At 35.3% G+C, this 21,383-nt stretch overlaps 2 protein-coding genes and 1 pseudogene across 8 annotated transcripts; 1 reads left to right on the top strand and 2 right to left on the bottom strand.

Moving 5' to 3' along the window:
* The first annotated feature begins 621 nt into the window (after positions 1–621).
* Positions 622–10,006, top strand: LOC147500889 (FAM91 carboxy-terminus protein). Of its 3 annotated transcripts, none has more exons than XM_086605887.1 (12): positions 622–738; positions 905–1,048; positions 1,120–1,237; positions 1,782–1,878; positions 3,155–3,261; positions 3,878–4,000; positions 4,208–4,361; positions 5,036–5,096; positions 5,271–5,647; positions 6,941–8,597; positions 8,882–9,302; positions 9,787–10,006. In XM_086605887.1, the coding sequence occupies exons 2-11, from the start codon at positions 921–923 to the stop codon at positions 9,129–9,131; spliced, it is 3,072 nt and encodes a 1,023-aa protein (XP_086462013.1). In that variant the 5' UTR covers positions 622–738; positions 905–920; the 3' UTR covers positions 9,132–9,302; positions 9,787–10,006. The 3 variants fall into 3 exon arrangements, with proteins under 3 accessions (XP_086462013.1, XP_086462014.1, XP_086462015.1); XM_086605888.1 differs by having other exon boundaries at positions 681–738; positions 920–1,048; XM_086605889.1 differs by lacking the exon at positions 622–738 and having other exon boundaries at positions 918–1,048; positions 3,870–4,000.
* Positions 10,007–10,459: 453 nt separating this feature from the next.
* LOC147500887 (isoamylase 3, chloroplastic-like) lies at positions 10,460–20,462 on the bottom strand. Of its 5 annotated transcripts, none has more exons than XM_086605890.1 (24): positions 20,249–20,462; positions 20,129–20,174; positions 19,999–20,055; positions 19,363–19,520; positions 18,400–18,493; positions 18,041–18,277; positions 17,287–17,391; positions 16,359–16,463; positions 15,944–16,077; positions 15,775–15,861; positions 15,472–15,523; positions 15,320–15,383; positions 14,906–15,005; positions 14,717–14,817; positions 14,555–14,606; positions 14,196–14,258; positions 13,241–13,330; positions 13,067–13,139; positions 12,810–12,889; positions 12,321–12,425; positions 12,149–12,247; positions 11,220–11,281; positions 10,843–10,951; positions 10,460–10,748 (listed from the first exon to the last, which is right to left on the bottom strand). In XM_086605890.1, the coding sequence occupies exons 9-24, from the start codon at positions 16,001–16,003 to the stop codon at positions 10,635–10,637; spliced, it is 1,311 nt and encodes a 436-aa protein (XP_086462016.1). In that variant the 5' UTR covers positions 16,004–16,077; positions 16,359–16,463; positions 17,287–17,391; positions 18,041–18,277; positions 18,400–18,493; positions 19,363–19,520; positions 19,999–20,055; positions 20,129–20,174; positions 20,249–20,462; the 3' UTR covers positions 10,460–10,634. The 5 variants fall into 5 exon arrangements, with proteins under 5 accessions (XP_086462016.1, XP_086462020.1, XP_086462017.1 ...); XM_086605894.1 differs by having other exon boundaries at positions 15,472–15,533; positions 20,249–20,388; XM_086605891.1 differs by lacking the exon at positions 19,363–19,520 and having other exon boundaries at positions 20,249–20,388.
* Positions 17,218–18,465, bottom strand: LOC147500888 (isoamylase 3, chloroplastic pseudogene; annotated as a pseudogene).
* Positions 20,463–21,383: the final 921 nt, after the last annotated feature.

Raw genomic sequence — 21,383 nt, 5'->3', positions numbered from 1 at the left:
TATATATTTCATTCATTCAATTCTGTTATATTGTTTCCTTATAAGTTTTATTCTTGTTAAAAATAAAGTTAAGAATATTAATTTTAAATAAAATAATTGAATCAATGAGGTTAGTACTATGCTATCAATATCAAATATATCGGCCGATTAATCTGCGTATCGTTGGTAAACCGATTAGTTTTTACCGGTTTTTTAACTTTTTCTCACCGAATTGACCGATTAATCGGCCGAGATGACCGATTTCTCGCTAAACCGAGAAAAAAAATTATTGAAAATATCGGTTTTCCATCCAAAAATGCGTAAAATTAACAAATTGGATTCTTAAACCATATTAATAATAATATAACCCAATCATGTAATACACAAAGCTAAGAGTTTACTTATTTTTTCCCCCCTTAACGAAAGTTAAATATAAAATTATTATATTATCTCTCTAATAAATATTATCACTTCTCAATCTCATTATTCCTTTAAATATTTAACGTAATTTTTATATCTGTAGTATTCCAAAATTGAGCTAGTTAGATCTGATTATAAATATTTGGTATGATTATACTATTATATATTTTGAAAACATGAAATATATATATCCGATATAACCGATTAAATCACCGATATATCCGAGCTCGGGTCAAAACATTTGAAACTCGAGCATTATATAAGGGTCAAAGTTAACTCCAAAACTCTGATTATTCACTTGTCTCATTTCCAATTTTCTTCTTCACATCTCAAAATCAGGTGAACATTTTTTTCTTCGTCCTTAAAATTTCGATCTCAGATCCACGGCTTATTCTCTAGATCTGATACCTTATATAGATTCGATTTCGTTTAAAGTTGTTTTTGTCTAATCTAGATCTCGTAGTATCTATTGTAGATTCTAAATTATTTTGTTTGTTTGTTTCAGGGAATAGTTTGATAGGATGCAGCACATTCCATCTACTATTGAGGAACAGCTTCTTTTAAAGGCAATTAGGGAGGAATGCCATTGGGAAAATCTTCCTAAGAGGCTTCAGGCAACATTGTCTTCGAAAGACGAATGGCATAGAAGGTTTGTTTTTTTTTTCTTATTGGTTGAATACTCTAGTTATGTCGATAACAGTTTGCTAACTCTATTGCCAGAGTAATAGACCATTGTATAAGAAAGAGGCTCCAATGGAATAGTTGCTTTGCTCGTAAAGTATGCAAAGAAGGCGAATATTATGAAGAGATGATGCGCTATTTGCGGAAAAATCTAGCTGTGAGTATTCACATTAATACTTCCTAGTCAGTAAAGTGCTATTACTAAGATTAAAATGCTTTAGCCTACAGTTAGTTTCATCCTAGGTTACATTGACATGGGCATGCGTGTCGGTGTCCAACACGGATACGGGGTGTCGGATACGGCGAGCAGTTGAAGATCGACACGGGGACACGGATAAATTTATTAAATTAGATGGTAAATCAGAAATTTGAGGTAAATTAAATACAATATGTGTCCGTGTGTGTTTGACACGGATACAGACACGGACACGTGAATACGTATCCGACACAGATTTTTTTCAAAATATGGCGTGTCCATGTAACCTAGGTTTCATCTCTAATGTTAGGATGGACTGGAACTGCAATCTGAATCAGTAGTCCATGTAATGTAATTGTATGCTTAAGTAGGTATATAACTATTGGAAAACTGAATCTATGGCTCATACACTGCAGATTTTCCAATCTTTAATATATACTGGTTAGTCTTACTTTCCTTCATTGAGGATCGCACGCAGTTTATTTTTTCAGTTTGTTTTCTGCAGCTGTTTCCGTATCACCTTGCAGAGCATGTTTGCCGAGTAATGAGAGTATCACCATTCAGATATTACTGTGACATGATCTTTGAAGTTATGAAAAATGGTAACAAACTAATGCTTTCTGACAAATAGGTTTATTTAATCATTTTCTAAAGTCCACATTTTATGAATCCTACCAATTGTAGCTTTTGCATCAGTATAGAAGTGGTTATTCCATTAATTGACTTGCTATAATAAACGTTCCTTGCTATAAGTTGTCAATTTCTCTTGTACGGCTGGTCTCTCTCTCTCTCTCTCTCTCTCTATATATATATATATATATATATATATATATATATAACACCCACATTGCCGCACACATCCATGAGTTCCAAAATGAATTAAGGGCTAATTTTTTGTGGATATGATCTCCTAAACATGAAGATCATCCTCATGAAAAATCATCTCATCTGAATGTGTCTAACTATGCTAAACATCGTGCCCAATCTTGAACTTTTATCTAACGGCCTACAATTTTATGATTTCATAACTAGTTTTGACAAGGTTAGACTTCTTAGAATGAGTTGATTTTTGGGGAGCATGTTCTCAACGGTGAGGAGATAATGTCCCCAAAAAATCAGCTTTTAATTAATCTTTTAAGTCCACATTTTCTTTGAATGTGTACACAAGGTGGGCGTAAGAGAATGTGGCTCTATTCCTCCCATATATCCCCATATATAAATATATATTTATTTAATGTGCTCTAACGTGAAAAATATTTAGGTGTTTCATCTTAATATTGTATTACAATTTTCCCCAAGTACTGGATTGCTTCAGATTCATGTTGCCCCATTCACCCTTTTAACGGACCAACAAATAAGGTGTCTCTGAGTTAATGGCTTATTCTTACAGTAAATCACAAACCAAAGTCCTAGTGTGCGTGGGATCGAATTTTGGATGAAAAGTACCAAGTAAGGTAACTTAAAAAAATTTGTGACCAAACCTGGTCTTTACGCTCTCTTTAAAGTGTGAATTTTTGCACAAAATCAGGTGTTAAGGCTAGAAAAGTTCCAAAGTATCACCGAAAATTTGTTCTTGATTATTGGTCAATGTGTCATTTTGACACGAGTGTTTTTGTTTTTGTTTTTGACTAGTAAATGTAGAGTTTAATAATTTCCATTCAGAAAAGAGTTAGTAGGACAAGATGCTTTAGAGTACAAAATGATTCAGTATGGTTACCTGTATGTTTTGTTGGTTGTCTACATTGTATTATCTACTGATTAATACTCGATGTTTCTTTTCTTACCTTTTTTTTTAAAGTATCTTAGTGCTTGGTGAAGATTCTATTATTTGCTTCAGAGAATTTATTGGTATTCTTTTGCATTTGATTTTTCATGCAGAGCAACCTTATGACAGCATTCCAAATTTTAGTGCTGCTGATGCTTTAAGGCTCACTGGAATAGGAAGGAATGAATTTATTGATGTTATGAACAAGTGCAGGTCTAAGGTATTGGGCGAACTTTGATACACACATATCTCTGGTCTGTGATATTAATGTCTACTCACATGTTACATTCTTAAACACATTTTGAATTCAGAAAGGAAAACTATTATTCCGTGCATGGGTTACAAAGTGTGATACCTTCATGCATCCAACATACTTGTACATCAATGGTTGCATTTATTTTACCGGAACAGTATTCTGAATTACCACATGCTTAAATTCTATTTCTGTTTTATATCATGATATTACACATTGTCCAGTCCAAGTCCAAATACATTGTTAGTTACGTATAATTATTTGTTGTTCCCACTTGTATTCCCATACACAATGCTCCCCATTCATATCCGGAGTACAAAATGCCATTTCAGGCCTACGAAAATGTTGGAATATTTAATTGAGTGGCTAAAATACCCGAAACTTTGAAAATTCTGCAAATGTTTTCAGTGACAGATTTTCCGAGTTTCACAAAATTTCACAGCGTATTTTTTCTACGTTCATATCACTTTGAAATCTACATTTTATCAGCACTTTTGTGAAAGAGCCCATGGTTCCATTTTGATTTTGATTGATTGCATGTTTTCCTGTCTTAACTACTATCTATGATATTGGAGCTGCCCAGAAAATTATGTGGAAGCTGAACAAGTCAATTGCAAAGGAATTGCTACCCACACAACCTGTAGATTTTGCAACTGAACCATGGTGGGGAGTTTGTCTAGTCAACTTCACGCTAGAAGAATTTAAGGTGAGGCGAGTAGTTTAAATCTAAAACAAAAACAAAAGGTACACCTGAACAGCATTCACTGATGAAATAAACTGTTTAAAGGCATGCATGGATTTTATTTTTTTAATCATTTTTTGTACCTTTTGTCATGTGATTTCATGTATAATTCCTGTATCGTGCACTCATGGTTCAGTAGGACTGACTTTAAATGCTACTTTTACCCTCCAGAAACTCACTGAAGAAGAAATGGCTACGATTGACAAAGTTTGTAAGGAGGAAGCAAACTCTTATGTTCTTTTTGATCCTGACATCATAAGAGGTCTATTCCGTCGTGGATTAATATACTTTGACGTCCCTGTGTATCCCGATGACCGGTTTAAAGGTAAATTTCAAATGTTCTCATCTAATATATCAAGAGGTTTCCCTTTGTAAGCTTGTATTTTGTTACTATTTCCTTCTTTAATATGGGTGTCTATTCATCCTTTTCACAAACTACTCTCAATAACCCTCAGTAACTAGGACTTACAAACCGATAGAATCACAAACTTTCAATCTGAAAATTTCAAGTTATGTCAAAACTAATCTCTTTATGGCCAAAGGTTTTGTTTATAACAACTTGGTTACTTGATAACAAGGAAACCTTATTCATTTAGGAAATAACCTAAAAAAGTAATATACTTGCAAACTATGTTACATGGACACGACATATTTTAAAAATAACCTGTGTTGGATACGTATCCATGTGATTGTGTCATACACGTCACAGACACATATTGTATGAGATATACCTCATTTTTTGATATCTCGCCGTGTCAGACACTTTGTATCCGTGTTAGATACGGACACACATATCCGTGTCAATGTAACTTAGCTTGCAAAAGAAGAAACTCTAGAAACATGGGGATTATTGGCTGGGCCCTCAATCTTAATAATGTGATTCTATGCTTCACATCACAGCATTACTGATCAGATTAAAAGTAAAAAAATAAAAACAAGAATTTGTAAATTATTCTTGCAAATTTTGGTGTGAATGGTATGATAACTATACTGATTCAGTTTCCAGGTTGGAAGGATTTGTTTCCAACAGGGAGCAGTCGTATGAAGATCCTATAGAAGAGTAAGGTCTCTTTCTTTCTCCTATTTTTTTGTTTACTTTTTCTTTTTAACACAAATCTGCTGCTATTTCTATTATTAGACTACTTTTGCTGAAAAAATAATCTTCACACGTTAAATAGATGGTTGCATTGCATGCTTGCTGCAATGCGAAAATCTAATCTATCGGATTCTGCAGGTTATTGTATGCTGTTTTTGTTGTTTCAAGTGAGAATGCCACTGTTGCTGAGTTGGCTGCAACGTTACAGGCTGACCTTTCTCAGCTGCAGGCTGCTGCATCATTTGCCTGTCGTCTTGGTTGGGCGGTAAAATTAATCGATCCAGCCTCTGTTCTTCAAGATCAGCTTACTAGCGCGCCCCCTAATATGATTCTCGGTGATGACGAAGATGGTTCCCATGGCAATATTAGTTTAACAAATGGGTCTCTCGATGGAAGTGCTGTTCAACAGCGAGATGTTCCAGGGACTGAGGAAACAAGTACTGGCACTGCTCGTGTTGCTTTTGTTGTTGATGCCAATATAACATCCTATCTCATGATGGGTTCTGTTTCACCAGGTTTGTTCGTCACTGTTAGAGATAACGTACATTTTTCAAATGTTGATTGCATGTCTTGAATCATTGATACAGTGTAGCATGAACTTTGAATTCATATGATTATAACTTGATCTTGTAAATTCATGCCTAAGGAAATGATCAAGAGAATACTCATGGGAATTGTTTTCTCTTTTCTCCTTTCTTTTTTTATATATCATTAGGGCATCTCTAATGGGGGGTGTAAAATTACACCTCCACCTAGGCTCCACGTAGGTGCCATTAAGATTTTACAACTCTAATAGCCTATAAATATCCACACTCTATACTCCTCGATGGAGAAGTATTATAAAAATTGGATTTTAAACTCGGGCGTCACTTAAAGTGACGTTTCTCTTTAATTTAAACTGGGACGTCACTTAAAGTGACGTTTTTCTTTAATTTAAACTGGGACGCCACTTTAAGTGACATCCGAGTTAAAAAATTACTTTAGAATTAGAAAGGGACGTTACTTAAAGTGACGTCGAATTTTTTTTTGTTTGGATGTTGGTTAAAGAGTCGCCCGAGCTATTTATCAACTAATAGCGAGATGGGGAATTCCCCACCTCCTCTATCAACTAATACTCTATTATCTACGGTATACCACCCCCATTGGAAAGAGTTTTTTGACATTTGGAGTGTAAACTTTACACTCTATACGGTTTACACCCTTCATTGGAGATGCCCTTATGGGATTTGTATCACGCAAAAACATAAAAAGAAAGGAAAAATCAGAAGACCAAAAGAAATGCCGGGTTACCCAATTGCATGTTGGTTTATTTACGTGTCAATTCCATTTTGAAGTTGTTGAGTGATTTCTTAAATTGAGTATCCTTTTATTCTTTTGTTGGAGATCACGCATTAATACAGCTAGAGATTGCGTTTTTCCTCTCATGCCTTAGGATTCAGATTTGTCTAGAAAATAATCCCTTTAACATGATTAGAAATTTTATGCTGGTTATTTTATGTGAGGGAACATTTGTCATTGATATTTTGAACATGGTTAGAAGTTATGCATTTTGCCCTTTTACACATTAGGATCTTTAGGCTGTTTGGTGTTGTTTATTTTATTGCGTGCTTTATACTTTCCTTTGCCCTTTCTTAAATTGTCTGAATGTTGCCTTCATTGAGTAGTTAATATTTAGAGGATTAGGTTTCATCTGGATCAATTACCAACACCCCTCCCCCTCCCGGAACATGGGAGGTTCCATCTCAACCACAAATACCAGTGATAGAACCCATCATCGTTTGTTATATTGCTTTGCATTGTCCTTGCAGGTTTGAAATCTCATGCTGTGACACTATATGAAGCCGGAAAACTGGGTGATGCCAGCATAGCAGAACTTTGCAAGGATCTTACCACATTAGAGGGGACGAAATTCGAGGGAGAGCTGCAGGAATTTGCCAATCATGCATTTAGCCTCCGCTTGATTCTCCAGTGTTTACAGTCTGGTGGAGTAAGTACAATTGTAAATGCTGAAGAAATCAACAAAGTTGAACTGCAATCTTCAGCAAATGTAAATGTTGAAGCAAGCAGTAAAATGGAACTGCAATCTTCAACAAGTGAAGAGGCCTCTTCCCTTGCAGTGGATAATGTGATAAATGAGGAATTTCTGAACTCTATATCAAGAGAAGCTGAGAATAATGGAGAGGATACAATAAATTCTGAAATACCTCAGGATAATGCTGTTATAGTTGAATCTGATAGGAGAAGCACTGATGATCTGGTGGATTCTACTACTTTATCGGAAAATAGCTTGGGTGAGGACTCTAATCCAGACCCTAATGAACAGAACAAAGGGAAATTTTTGCCAACCGAAGTTTCAACTTCTGTAGAAGAAAATTCAAAGAGGAAAAGGAGATATCGCGTGGATATTCTGCGCTGTGAGAGCTTGGCTTCTCTTGCACCGGAAACATTAAATCGGTTATTTCTTCGTGACTATGATCTTCTGGTATCTATGGTTCCTCTTCCTTCTTCTTCTGTGTTACCTGGACCTGCAGGCCCTATTCACTTTGGCCCACCCTCTTATTCTTCTATGACACCTTGGATGAAACTTGTACTTTATTCATCTGTGGTTAGTGGACCTTTATCAGTTGTTCTAATGAAGGGACAGTGTTTGCGCTTGCTTCCTGCGCCATTGGCAAGCTGTGAGAAAGCCCTTATATGGTCTTGGGATGGGTCTACTGTTGGAGGATTAGGAGGCAAGTTTGAAGGGAATTTGGTAAATGGGAATATACTCTTACACTGTTTGAACTCCCTTCTCAAGTTCTCAGCTGTTTTGGTGCAGCCCCTGAGCAAGTATGATCTTGATAAATCTGGAAGGATCATTACTCTGGATATCCCTTTGCCCCTGAAGAACTCTGACGGTGCATTTGCTCCTGTGGGGAAAGAGATGGGACTATGCACTGAGGAGATTTTAAAGATAAACTGTCTGTTGACTGATTTGTCAAGTAAGATAGATTTATGGACCGTAGGTTATATACGCTTATTGAAGCTTTACAAAGAAAGAGAATCAGACAGCTTTGCTCCTGATGATGAGAAGTATGAATGGGTGCCACTGAGTGTGGAATTTGGAATTCCACTTTTCAGTCCGACATTATGCAATGATATTTGTAAGAGGGTGGTTTCTTCGCAACTGCTTCAAGCAGATTCACTCAATGAGCATCATGAGGCAATGCAAGTTATAAGGAAAAGGTTGCATGAAGTTTGTGCAGAGCACCAAGCAACTGGTCCTGTGGCAAAACTTCTATACCAGAGGGAACATGCAAAGGAATCATCTCGTCAACTGATAAATTATGCCAGTGGAAGGTGGAATCCACTTTTAGACCCTTCTTCCCCAATCACTGGAGCCTTAAGTGAACACCAGAGACTAAAACTAGCCAACCGACAACGTTGCCGCACTGAGGTTTTAAGTTTCGACGGCAACATTCTCCGGTAATGTATTCTTTTCTATTGTACCTACATTTTGTTGACGTGCTTCTAATATATTCATATTCTGTTTTTATGGTTTTTTTTTTTTTTTATTTCGTTGTTTTTTTTTATTATTATTATTATTTCGTAAAGGAAATATTTGCCATTTACTGGTGAGTGGTGATTGAGCATAAATTGGATGTACCCTTAAAGTTGTAGCACCCTCTCCTAATTAGTATCAGTTTTCCACTTGACATTGACAATGGCTGACCTTCAAAGAGTACTTAATCCTCGACCAATGAGTGCAGGTCGTATGCTCTCACTCCTGTCTATGAGGCTGCTACAAGGCCCATTGAAGAATCACCAGCTATAAGTACAACAAAAGTTGAACCAGACGATGCTGAGAGCAAAGTAGTTCTGCCAGGGGTAAATCTCCTGTTCGATGGATCTAAACTGCTCCCATTTGAAATAGGCGCTTGCCTGCAGGCTCGCCAACCAGTTTCCTTAATTTTTGAAGCTTCCACTGCCTCTGCATCTCTACAAGGCACAGGCAGATAAGGTTTAATGAATCTGTATATCCCTTTTGCTGATAGTAAAGATACAGAACGTTAGCTGGCCATTGTATCATCAGTTGTATGGCTACTCCCCATCTTTCACTGTTTTTCATGTTTGGCTCTTCTCCTGCTTCACCCGGGGACAGCTTGTAAATGGGAAAGTGCAAGAGTAAAGGTAAAGAATAAGCTCCTTTAACCTGTCATTATTTGTGTAAGTGTTTTTGATATGTTTGAAACTCATTGCTATGATAGAAGTTCTTCCCTTCACAAATCCAGAGTTTTGTGTTACTTTATGGGGTGCGCATACCAGGATTTTGTTGTTACTGGTGTTCAAAGGCAGGTTTATCTTGTTGAATTGGTTTTAGTGTAGAAGCAATGGTTGCTACTGCCACAACACCATTAGAACCATAATTGTTAGTAGTGGATACTAGCCTGTCATTATTATGTAGCTGACATGAGGTTAATTCTGGGTGGAAACAGGGGAGTAAACAAAACACTCACAAGTAAAAATAAAAGTTTCATGAAAATCTTCTCTTCTCGTCTAATCAAACAAAGTTGTTCATGTGGAGTAGTTGTGACTTATGTTGTACATGTTGTACGATGCTTTGATATATATCACATTTTCTTCTCTCCCCTGACATTTACACCGTTTATTGCAGGTGGTGCAGAATGTTTAAATCTTTGTCAAATGGAGAACTTCAAGAATATTCTTTCGGCTATTGACAACTTTATCAGCTTTGGCTGTCCGCTCCTACCGGAGCAAGAATATCTCAGTCAGCTTGTGTAAACTTCACACATTTCATGCTTCTAAATGATCAGAACTGTGAAAACAATTGCTGGGTATAATCAGTAATATCATATATTCTACGTTAACATCTATTTTTGGGACTTTGATTTTACCTGTTGTAATTAGCAAATGCTCTCCTTATTCTCAAAATGTTTCCCCTGTAGTGGCTCAACTATTGTTTGGTAGATGACAAACAGGAATCTCTGTGCATGTGAAATTTAATGGCTAAAATATTTGGACTAAACCGTCTCTGCAAAATCAAGTAATTATTAAATGTTATTTTAGAGGCATTTCTTTTATGAGATTACACATAATTGATCTTGTTCTGATTTTAAAAGATACTTGGTTCCATTTGGTGGCTTTTTTTTTTTTTTTTTTTTTTTTTTTTTTTTTTTTTTTTTTTTTTATCCTTTCCAAATGGCTTTCAAAAATAAAATATATCAAAGTTTACTTGGAGTACTAACTGCTAAAATACAGACGTCAAGTTTTTCTATATATATATATATATATATATATATATATTTTATGGGTTAAAAATGTTAATAGAATTTCAAGTTTTTCTTTGAAATTATCTTAGCGGACAAAAGTTCCAATTCATTCTCCAGTATGCAACAGTAGTATAAAAGAGAACAAAAGAACAGAAACAAGCATCCGCATATTAGAACCTAAAACTCAAATGATGATTCAGGAACGGTTCCCTATTTGTGGTCTTCTGGACTTTCATGGCTTTGCTATAAGAAGAATTGAAGAGTAGGCCGCAACACTGTATGTGTCTCTGATGCCTGGGGCCCCCTCCGGAACAATATCATCAGGGGATGCAAAATTAGTATCTACCTGCATTCCGGATGGCAGATATTGCTAGTGAATAGGTGAAGGAGAAAGATGAAACTGAATATTGCATAAAACTTAAAAAGGGAGGGAAGCATACCACTCGGAACCAACGCCTTCCAGATGGAGGTGAAGGTATTATAGTTTTGACAAAATAGTCGTGCGCATTGAAAGCCAAGTAGATATCCTCTCCTTTACTATCATGGAGCCTGCAAGACGTGTTTCATCAGTATGTGACTTCTGTGTAACTAACTAACAAGTAATACAATTTTAGCTCCCAAAAGTATCGACATAAGAACTCAAGCATACAAAAAGGCAAAGCAAGACTGTCGACTCTCCCTAACTACCATATCCTGTTGGGCAATTACGAGTAGATACCTGGATATCTATGACATTTTCTACTCATACGACAGAAGCATTAGTAGATAAAAGTAAAAGATTAAGAAAATAAAAGGGGGGGGGAGAGATTGTCCTCACGTGAATCCAAGGAATTTGCTCTCATAGTTGTACCAGTTGTCCTCATGCCAAGTAACATCATTCTGCAAACATTTACAAACATGCATAAAATGACTGATAACTGACGGAAATCATAGAAAAGGCCATATACATGCTTGTAACATCAAAGCCTTACGGTAAGTCACTGTTGAAACTTGAAAGAACCATTTAACAGTTAAGAGAAGTTTACAATCGCTGACGGTCACATTAATGCATATCAGGTAGTACTCTGGGATGATGTATTATTCTGTGTCTGTGTATATATATGCCAAGGAGGGTACATTGGAAAGATGCTTAGTGCATGAGTGGTCACAGTGATTAGGAAGTTGTCCTAGAACCTGGGCATAAGTAACTGATCTAACACATACTATTGTTGAGGCCTTTTCTAAGCAATTGGCCCCAGATGCAGACAATCTTGGGCTTCCTAGCGCAATGACATCTTTTTAAAAATTATTTTCTTTGTTTTCTATACATTTATCAAGCCGGGTGTTGAGAAAGCTTTCCCTATTAAGGCCTATCAAAATGGTTAAATTTTATTGATTACATATTGGCAGAGCTAGAAATATTCTAACAACCTAACATTGTGAGGATGAACTCCATTGTGAAGCTCCAACCATCACCAAATTGTCTTTCAAAAAGAAAATCACATTGTGCCAACTAAAGTTCTCTGGAGGTCCTCATACATTTACACATATCCGCAAACTGGTACCAGGTGGAATTTTAACTGGCACTATAATATCAACGGGAAATAGCAGTCAATATTATTTGAACTGGGAAAATATATCCATGAAGAAACTCTAGACCCCAGGCACAATGCTATCACGCAGAAGGATGACAAATTGCAATAATTGAAAATAAAAAGTAGAGATGAATGTTCTTCCTTTCAACTGTAATAGGATGAAGAGATTTACTTTGCCAAGGAATTTATCAAGCCCAAGTACAGCATGCTTATGACGAAGCTTCATCATCTCTGCAAAGAACCTAAATTGACTATCTTTCCGGGAATTCAGCTGTTTTTGGAAGAGAGTTATACTTGATTAGTCAGAGCATAATAAAAATCAAGGCCTCATAAAATTAACATACCTGTCCCCATTGGAAATGGTTTATAGCAGTATCATGGCCGTAACTGTTGTTACTCCCATAGCGCGTATGGCCATACTCATCTCCCATTAGTATCATTGGAGTTCCCTATGTAAATGATAACATGCAGAAATACATCCAGGTGAATGCTTATAAATATTTAGTTGAGAATACTTCCACATGTTCAAAATTCTTGATGCAAATACATTTATTATCTACAGGCATGTTTGGTGTTGCAATAGTTACAGAACACAAAAATTAGCAATAATATGAAGGTTATTATTTTATTTATTTGAAATACTAAATAGCATTATAATCGAACACAATCTGTTTTGACAAAACAGGCACACAGATGCTGTTCCATTATCCCGCGTAGTCTAAACCTCATATGTGGAATCTCATATTGCATGGTGTGCACCTTTTCAATGGTCACATAAGTGACATCATTCGATAGATATGCATTATACATCAAATCTAATACCTAAAACACACCTGGGATATCATTAAAGCCAAGTGGAAGTTTTTCATTTGTCGAGCACGTAGAGCTTTAACATTGCTATCAGCAGTTTCTCCTGTTCATCACAAACTAAAATAGTGACTACACTTTTCTGAATAGTGAAAGAGATTAATAAACCCCCCATTTTCAGCTAGATGTATAGAACACCATTCGGCTCAAAAACAATTTCTGAGCACAGATGTGATTTAAGTTTACAGCTAAAAAGAAGGCCACAAAAAAATATCAAGTTTACCTTCATAACCACAGTTCCAACTGAAATTGTCGTTGCATCCATCATTACCACCTTCCCCATTAGCATCATTGTGCTATCAAAACAGCAACACAAATTACACAATTATATATGTGGTGTACGCATTCAGTTTAGTTTGTGTTTTTGAAGAAGTATTTTCCGAGACTATAATATTACCTTTAAATTGTAGGAAACAAGGTCGTGTAGAGTAAACCCATCGTGTGCGATAATAAAATTGATACTGTGGTAAGGCTTGCGCTTATTTACCTATATGATCAAAAGTAAGTCAAGATTTCCATAGATAAAATTCACCATTATTTCATATGACCAAGGCACCATAGTAGTAGGACAACATGGACAATGAATGCAAATTATTGGATGATACAGAACAGCAACAAGTTAGTGTGCTACTGCAAACCTATACCAACTTAAATATTTGGACATCAGAGATCATATCATGTCCTTCTGAATAAATCCAGCTCTACCTTTAATAATGACCTTACAAATTCATCAGCCAAAGACAAGTTCAAGAATGCAGTAACATAGTTGGATGAGGATATGCATGACCAAGTAGATGATATAATTACGAATTGATGCCAGGTAAAAACATCGTCTTCAGCATCTCTTTGATCAAAAATTATGGCATTTCAAATTGTAAGAAAGATTTTGATTCAGCATTCATTATTATTGGGTGATCAAAACTTTCATATATCCTTCAGCATGGCTCTCATATTCAGAAATTAGAATAAGTTAGGAAAACACACTACTACCAAAAAAAAAAGTCCCTCACAGATGTATGAATGAATAATCCTTTTGGATGCTATCCCACGATAATAGATACTCTAGTTCATTTGTGTGCCTTAACCATATCTAGCTGTGTCAACCTCATTCTGTCGGGAAGACAGTGGGCACTAATTATGCGGAAGTTTCCTCTATATTCTAGTTACCATCAATCATATTTTTCCTTGTAAAACAAATTCATGATGGGACCACAGAGCAACCTCATGTTTTCCGTTTCCCACATTTCTCTTTTCTTTTCTTTGCATTAAGGTTGAATTTCATGAACTATCAATGATATAAAGAGTAAAGACATGTTTTTCATATCTAACGGCTATGAACAGGTTACTCTCACATTGTACAGATCAGCAGATCCAGCCACACGAGTTGCAAAAGCACCCTTCATTCCTGAATCTCCCTACAATATGGATGCAATATGCCAGGTTAATTAAAATGCAAATTTTCAAGAATGAAGATGAGATATAACACTGTTTGATGTTTTCAAAACAAAAAAATGGATTTCAGAAGTTTGAAGTGCTTTATTTGGCTTCCAAGACATTCTTTGCCATCGGTTCATTACACGGAGAGTTTTAACAATGTAACTTTATATATTGGATCTTTCTGGATTTCGTCCCTGAGTACATACATAAAACTGTTTTGAATTGTAAACCAATGTGAACCCTCTGCTATGAACACCCACATGACTGTTGTTACCTTTATGAACCTTCTAATATCATCACGGTACTTTCCATTCCACTCAGCCCACCTACAATATATAAATTCGATTAAATATGGTTTGCAAAGCAAAAAAGGCAGAGATGCGAAGACACAAGCATAAAAAGTGTTGTATATATAATAGAAGTTGAACAAAGTTACCGATCCCAATTTGGGAAACTTCCCACAAGATAAAGACCCCCACAATCCCAAGGCTCTGCGATTATTTTGCACCTTGACAGAATATTATCCTTCGCAATTGCCTGCTCAAAGGATGAATCATCAATAAATTTTTCTCCCCAGTAACATAGTTATGAACATACAATAAACTAGACCATCAAAAACACTTACTTTGACAAGGGGGGGAGCATTTAGTGGAGAACCATCTGTCCCTCGACAAAGAACGCTTGCAAGGTCAAAGCGAAACCCATCCACATGATACTCAACCAGCCTTGTTAAAATGGATACGATGGGAAACAAAATAAACAAAAATAAGAATAAATAAAAATAAAACAGTCAAGACAGAAGAAGACATTATATTGAGGAAGCAAATAATGGAAGTAAGCTAACTTATAAGTGAATATTCATTTCTTTAACAACTGAGAAATGCAATGACTACCTAAGAAACTTGATTAAAGTATAAATCATATTTTAAGATTAACTGCCTAAGCAGTAAATATATTAGCGAATACACGACTTCATCAACTATTGCATGATGATGGATAACAGAGAGAATGCATGCCGAATGGCATTAGTTGTCCATACCAGTGTCTCAAACTGTCTAATATAAGTTCCATGACCACCGGGTGGTTGCAATTTAGTGTGTTTCCTGGATAGCAGAGATATCCAACTGAAAATCAAAATTTTGTCCCATAAAAGAGGACAGACCAATTTTGATGAAAATAAATTGAACTTACCACAGCCTGAGAAATCAAGCAATTGACCGTTGGCATCCAACATGTAATAAACCTGTAAATAGCTTAATAAGAAAATCCAGATGTAAAGCAGAGAAGACTCAACGTATATCATCAATATATTTAACAAGAAAGAAATCTATAATCAATAACAAATGCACTTGCCGACGGCCACTAATGATAAGTTATACACGTCACATTAGGAAGACTAAACAAACTAATGAAATGTCACCATTGTAGCACACGCCATCAAGCCTACCAACTCAAAAAATGGAAGACGTGAAAGACCGAACTAATATAGATCACCTTATTATCTATGCCACGGAATGATGTGGTATATGGATTGACATCATCAGCTTCATTAGTGTGGTTATATACAACATCTAAAATGACCTGTAACATGTTCGATGTGGTCAGCATCACGTATAAAAAGATTGATCAGGAACTCTGAAAGACATCGTGGGAAATAAGTAACCTCAATCCCTGCTGCATGCAACGCTTTCACCATTTGTTTGAACTCTGTCTTAGCAGCCATAGGCCCCCACCAGCACTGGCATATCGACTCATAGGAGCAAAGAAATTTATTGTAGAATAGCCCCACGTATTAATCTTTGGAGATCAACATGTTACAAAAGGAATAAGAATTTCAAGGAAGAATTGATAAATAATTGAATTTATAATTTATTCTTACGATTTTCTGTACTAAATTCAAAATAAAAAAAAAAAAAACACATGACAAATTAATCATAAGAGATATTGATAGATATAGGAGATCTTACAAAGAGGAAAATCATAAAAAACGCATACGACAACATGATTGCTATTTGAAATTCGACTCCTGATGTTTTTATACATATACAATCATATTAAGGTATCGATACTAAAATTACCATGTGATCCCGCGGGTTTGGGTGTCTCTGCAACTCGAACTCATCAAACTCAAAAACAGGTAACAGTTCCACTGCATTTATGCCAAGCTCCAGAAGATGGGGGATCTATAGCAAGAAACAATATCAGATATGTTGCATTATCGATAAAGCCCGTACTTTTTCCTGTAAAACCCCAGGCGTACTATAGGGAAATTGAACAGCAAGCAAAGTCATTCTACACAAACAATAGACTAAAAGTTCAAAGAAAAATAATACTTAACGATTAAATCCTGATTTCTCAAAATAATGATGATTCAACGGCAATTGTTGTGGCAGAGGGAGAAAGATAAAGCTCTTTCTAGGATTTTCAGGAAGTTGGATGAGAGTAAACGTTTAAAAAACATTCCCTGACTGAATGGTGGCAGTGGTATTAAATAATTATCAAGTTTAACTCAATATCACAGTATTTTCATGCTAATGTTGACAGAAGAGAGTATTCCTAAGGTTTTTCAACTTTTCTCATAATTGATAATAGTTGAGTAATAAATGGACATGGAGATGATTTACAGGTGTTTTCAGGTTGAACTTGCTTCCATAACTAATGTATAAAATATGTGGCCAAATATTCATAAAAGACAAATTTGTTTTTTTTATCTTTGCTCCTATATTGAACCCAAAACCTTTTCCTTTAGTCTCACAGTTTTTCCACGTAATTGTAAAAATGTCTTTTATACTAAGAGTTTCTGTGTTTATCACATTTAATATTCAATGATTGATTATATACTAGGAGACTTCAAGAGATAATCTTCAAGAAATATCATCATCATATCTGAAGAAGTAAAATCTAAACAAAAGACTTAGGATTAGGTTCAAATATCAACTAAGCTTCCCCTTTATAAAGTAGATTACTCAGAACTTCGGCATTCAGTTCCAATGAATGAGTTTTCACCTTTTCAATTACACCAAGGTAACTGCCACGTATGTTAGAATCAACCTCACTTGACTCGTCAGCCGTAAATGCACGAACATTCATTTCGTAAATAATAAGATCTTTCTGGATTTAAGACATCAAAAAGAAGTTGAGAGTCAAGACAAAGAAAGAAAGAAAAAGAAATGAATTACAAGTATTTTAAAGCATAACGAAATACAAGACTAGTTGTTCTATTTCCATATGGTTTGTCGTAACTAAGAATTTAGATGAACTAACTATTATGCATATATAGTTCCCATTTGGATATACAGCAAAAAGTTACATTTCTAAATTTCCAGAGAAGGAAAGTGAAAATGTGATTGGGTTTGTCTCCAAACTTACTTCCAGAAAACTACAAACTAATTGCGTACCAAAAAGTTTGACTTTCTACGTTAAGAATGTAAGACTTTCAAATTTCAAAAAACAATTCCACTATATGTCCATCTATTAAGCAAATATCTTACTTTCTGTAGGATACAAACACTGTAAGTCCTATCTTAGAACTTTCTAATTTTACTGTCTTCAAACAGGAATCTAGCATATATATATAAATGTGAAGTAATTAATTGTACAAAACTGAAAATTAGGATAATAGGTTTACAATTCAAATGAGGACTTCCCACTAAATCCCACCACATGATTCAAATATGTATGATTGAAATTCATCATAAAATAAGTAGGATTGCATAACATGATTGGAATCTAAAACCATAGAGATACTTATTACATTCACCTCGGGTATGTTTGGCTTACGGTAGTTGTCTCCCCAATTGAAAGGCAAACTAGCAAAATCATATGTTCCAAGAAATTGAGACATTTTATGGGTAGCATCTCCAAAATATCTCCGGCCCTCAACTAGTTTTGCATAAGGATCTATAAGCACAGTTCTACTGTCGAAACGGTGCCCTTTCTTCCATTCCCTAGGTCCATCAATGCGATAGCCATAAAGAACACCACGACGAGGAAGATCCTACATGTAAAGAAAAAAAATATATTACCACCCGTATAAGGAATGTCATCAGACTATAATATAGCACAAAGTACAAAAAGATGAAGCTCTGTCATTTGTTAAATAAAGAAAGAGAAAAGTACCTCCAGACATATATGCCATATGTCCCCTGTCTTATTGACATTAGGATCCAAAGTTAACTCCACCATCCTGCTATCTAGCTCCCCCAGCTTTTCACTATGAATTTTTTTTCACTTATGTATCTAGAGTTTGAATCGCAAAACCACATCTCCATAATTAATAACATAAGTACACAAACCAGTAATTACCAAATTCCGATCCCGATCGAATACAAGCAGCCGGATAAGATGTCCACATAGATACCATATTAAATTATTGCCATCAGACATCAACCTCATCCTAATATGATCATGTTGAACTAATATAGGCAGTAGGCGCCATAAGAACTTAAAGCTTACATACTGAAAAGAGCTGAGCTAAACAAAGAGCAAGAGCCCTACACGATTTGGAACTTTAGTGATTGTCTTAATGTTTCTATCACATTGACCAACATTAAGGAGGTCATCATCTATTTACCATAGATTTGGAGTTGGGCCATTCAAAAAGCGTGATGGACATTAGGTGTTAGTGTAACCTCAACTCAGTGTCTGTTTTATCTAAGAAAGTGTAACCTCAACTCAGTGTCTGTTTTATCTAAGAAAGTGTAACCATTAACCAAGGATCTGGGGTTGGATTCCACTCTCCTAATCAACCATTGGTTAACTAACTTAAGAAAAGCTTTTACAAATAACAAATAACTCTGAAGATTTGATCAACAAAAGGTGATCAAATCTCATTTCTAATTATAATAATGCCACACATAACTTGAATCTTTCTGATTCAGTCTTATTTAAATCATTCAGCTCAAAGTATCATAAACTCTTAGAACCTGACTTCAAAACAAGTGTCCATATCCTGAAATAAATTTTGGCGGGTTAGATCTCAGGTCAGGGCCTGTCATATTAATGCCATTTCAAGATCTCTTAAATGAATACAATAGTCAAAACATAAATTATAAAGAACTATAGAATAAATAGAATCATCACCTCTCAGAAGTCAGTAAGCATAGTATAACCATAGATGCATTTTGAGAAAAGAGAGAGAAGTTAATCCCGCTTTCTGTCTCTGAGGCTCCAAGTGGATAAGCTTGGCCTGCAGAGACTTGAAATGGTTGGCTGATCTCATAAATTTGAGGAGGCTCCTCCTAAAAATAGCAAAAATAAAAAACTACATCAAATTGTAATATGCATATGCTGGATCTTCCAATGTGCAACACATTACTAAAGACAAGTTAAGAACAAAGGATGATAAAATATTGAATGAATATTTGGAGATATCTATCCATATTTCAGAAAAAGATATTTAAATTAGATATGTTTAATATATAGACAAATATCAGTTATATTTCGATAATATTTGCAATATTTATGATATTTAATGATATTTTGCGATATTTGGTGATATTTTGTATATATAACAATTTTATTTAATATTTACCATTATATTTCAAATAAATATAAATAATGTATCATGATATATCAAAAAATATCCACAATATCCACGATATTTGTCGATATTTTGGATATATCCACGATACATATCCAGAAATTGAATATCGATAACTACCCATATCCTGGTATTTTGTACTATGAGACAAACAATGTATAAAGTTGAAATAATACCTGAATCACAGTTCCTGCCACGTCATTTTTATAAGCATTGGAAACTTTGTGTTCAACCTAATAATCAAAAATCAGATCACATCCTCAAATCAAATTAAAAACAACAACAAAGCAAAATAGTTGGTCATACCTGAGTAATAAGTAACTTGTTATGTTTAGATTTACTTGATCTCATTCTGCAAAAAAAAACAAATATATATAAAAGTTGGTAATGAGTAAAACAATATAAATATCGAGATTGAAAACTCACCCCATTGAGAAGCGATTAAAACATGGAAGTGGAGTTAATGATGAAGTGAAGAGTGTTTGGTTTGCATTATAATAGTGAGAACAAAGCAGAGCATCCATGAAAAAGAAGAAAAGAGGATCAGACAAAAAACGTATCTGAATCGCCTTTCCTTTCGAATATATATATATAGGGGAGCTGAAAAGGTAGCTTTTCAAGACTGACACTGAATTCGAGTGTGCCACTTTGTTTTCTTTCACTGTCACTCCTTGTCACGTGAACCGGGTGCGTGATTACTACGTTTGCGTTACCTTTATTCATGGCTTGACACGTGACGTACTTGGGTCATAAAATATCTGAACTTTTAGATGCTCAACGTACCAAATTATGCCACCAAGCGTGAATGGGTGATACATTCGTCGGTAAATATCACAAGTATATCTCAAGTTGATTTTCCAATGCAGGTGGATATAGTGGGAATGTGAAAATATTCACTTCTAAATGGTTCAAAACATTTTGCCCAATACAAAAATGAATATGAAAGTGACTATTTTTTTAACTCAAAACGATGGTGAAACCTTCAACTGAGATAATGGCTGAGTTGTGAACTTCAGTCGGGATGTTGGATTCCATCTCGTGTGTGTTTTTTTTTTTAAAAATCGGTTTTTTTTCGGACAAGATGTTGGATTCCATCTCCCATGTTTTCAAAAATTTTTTGTTTTTTTTAACTTCAGACTAGATATTTCATCTAGCGTGTTTTTTCGATTTTTTACATTCAGACAAAATCCAACATCCCATCCAAAATTATTTTTCACCTTTGCATTGGGACAGCCTCACCAAAACGGTGGAAAAGAAGAGAAATACTGTCTACATAGAGGTAAATAATAGTGGCTTCTTAAAGAAAAACCCTAATTTCCCCATCTAGTAAGAGGTAAGTCCTAATAAATCCTAATGGGCTCATCTATACTAGTTAACCCTTTTTCTTATTATGAGATATTTAATTTCCAGAGTACAGAAGGTCGGTAGCACCGCTCCATGTATGTATCAAAATTTGAGACATAGGACAACATAAGCATAACTTGAACGAGCCCGCTAAGAGCTAAGAGAGAGACAATCTGATCATATCATATACACCAGAAGAGTGACTTGTGATATCAGG

The sequence above is a fragment of the Coptis chinensis genome, chromosome 4 (genome assembly GCF_015680905.1).
Source record: "Coptis chinensis isolate HL-2020 chromosome 4, ASM1568090v1, whole genome shotgun sequence".
Classification (NCBI taxonomy): Eukaryota; Viridiplantae; Streptophyta; class Magnoliopsida; order Ranunculales; family Ranunculaceae; genus Coptis; species Coptis chinensis.
This window is presented reverse-complemented; position numbering and strand designations above follow the sequence as displayed.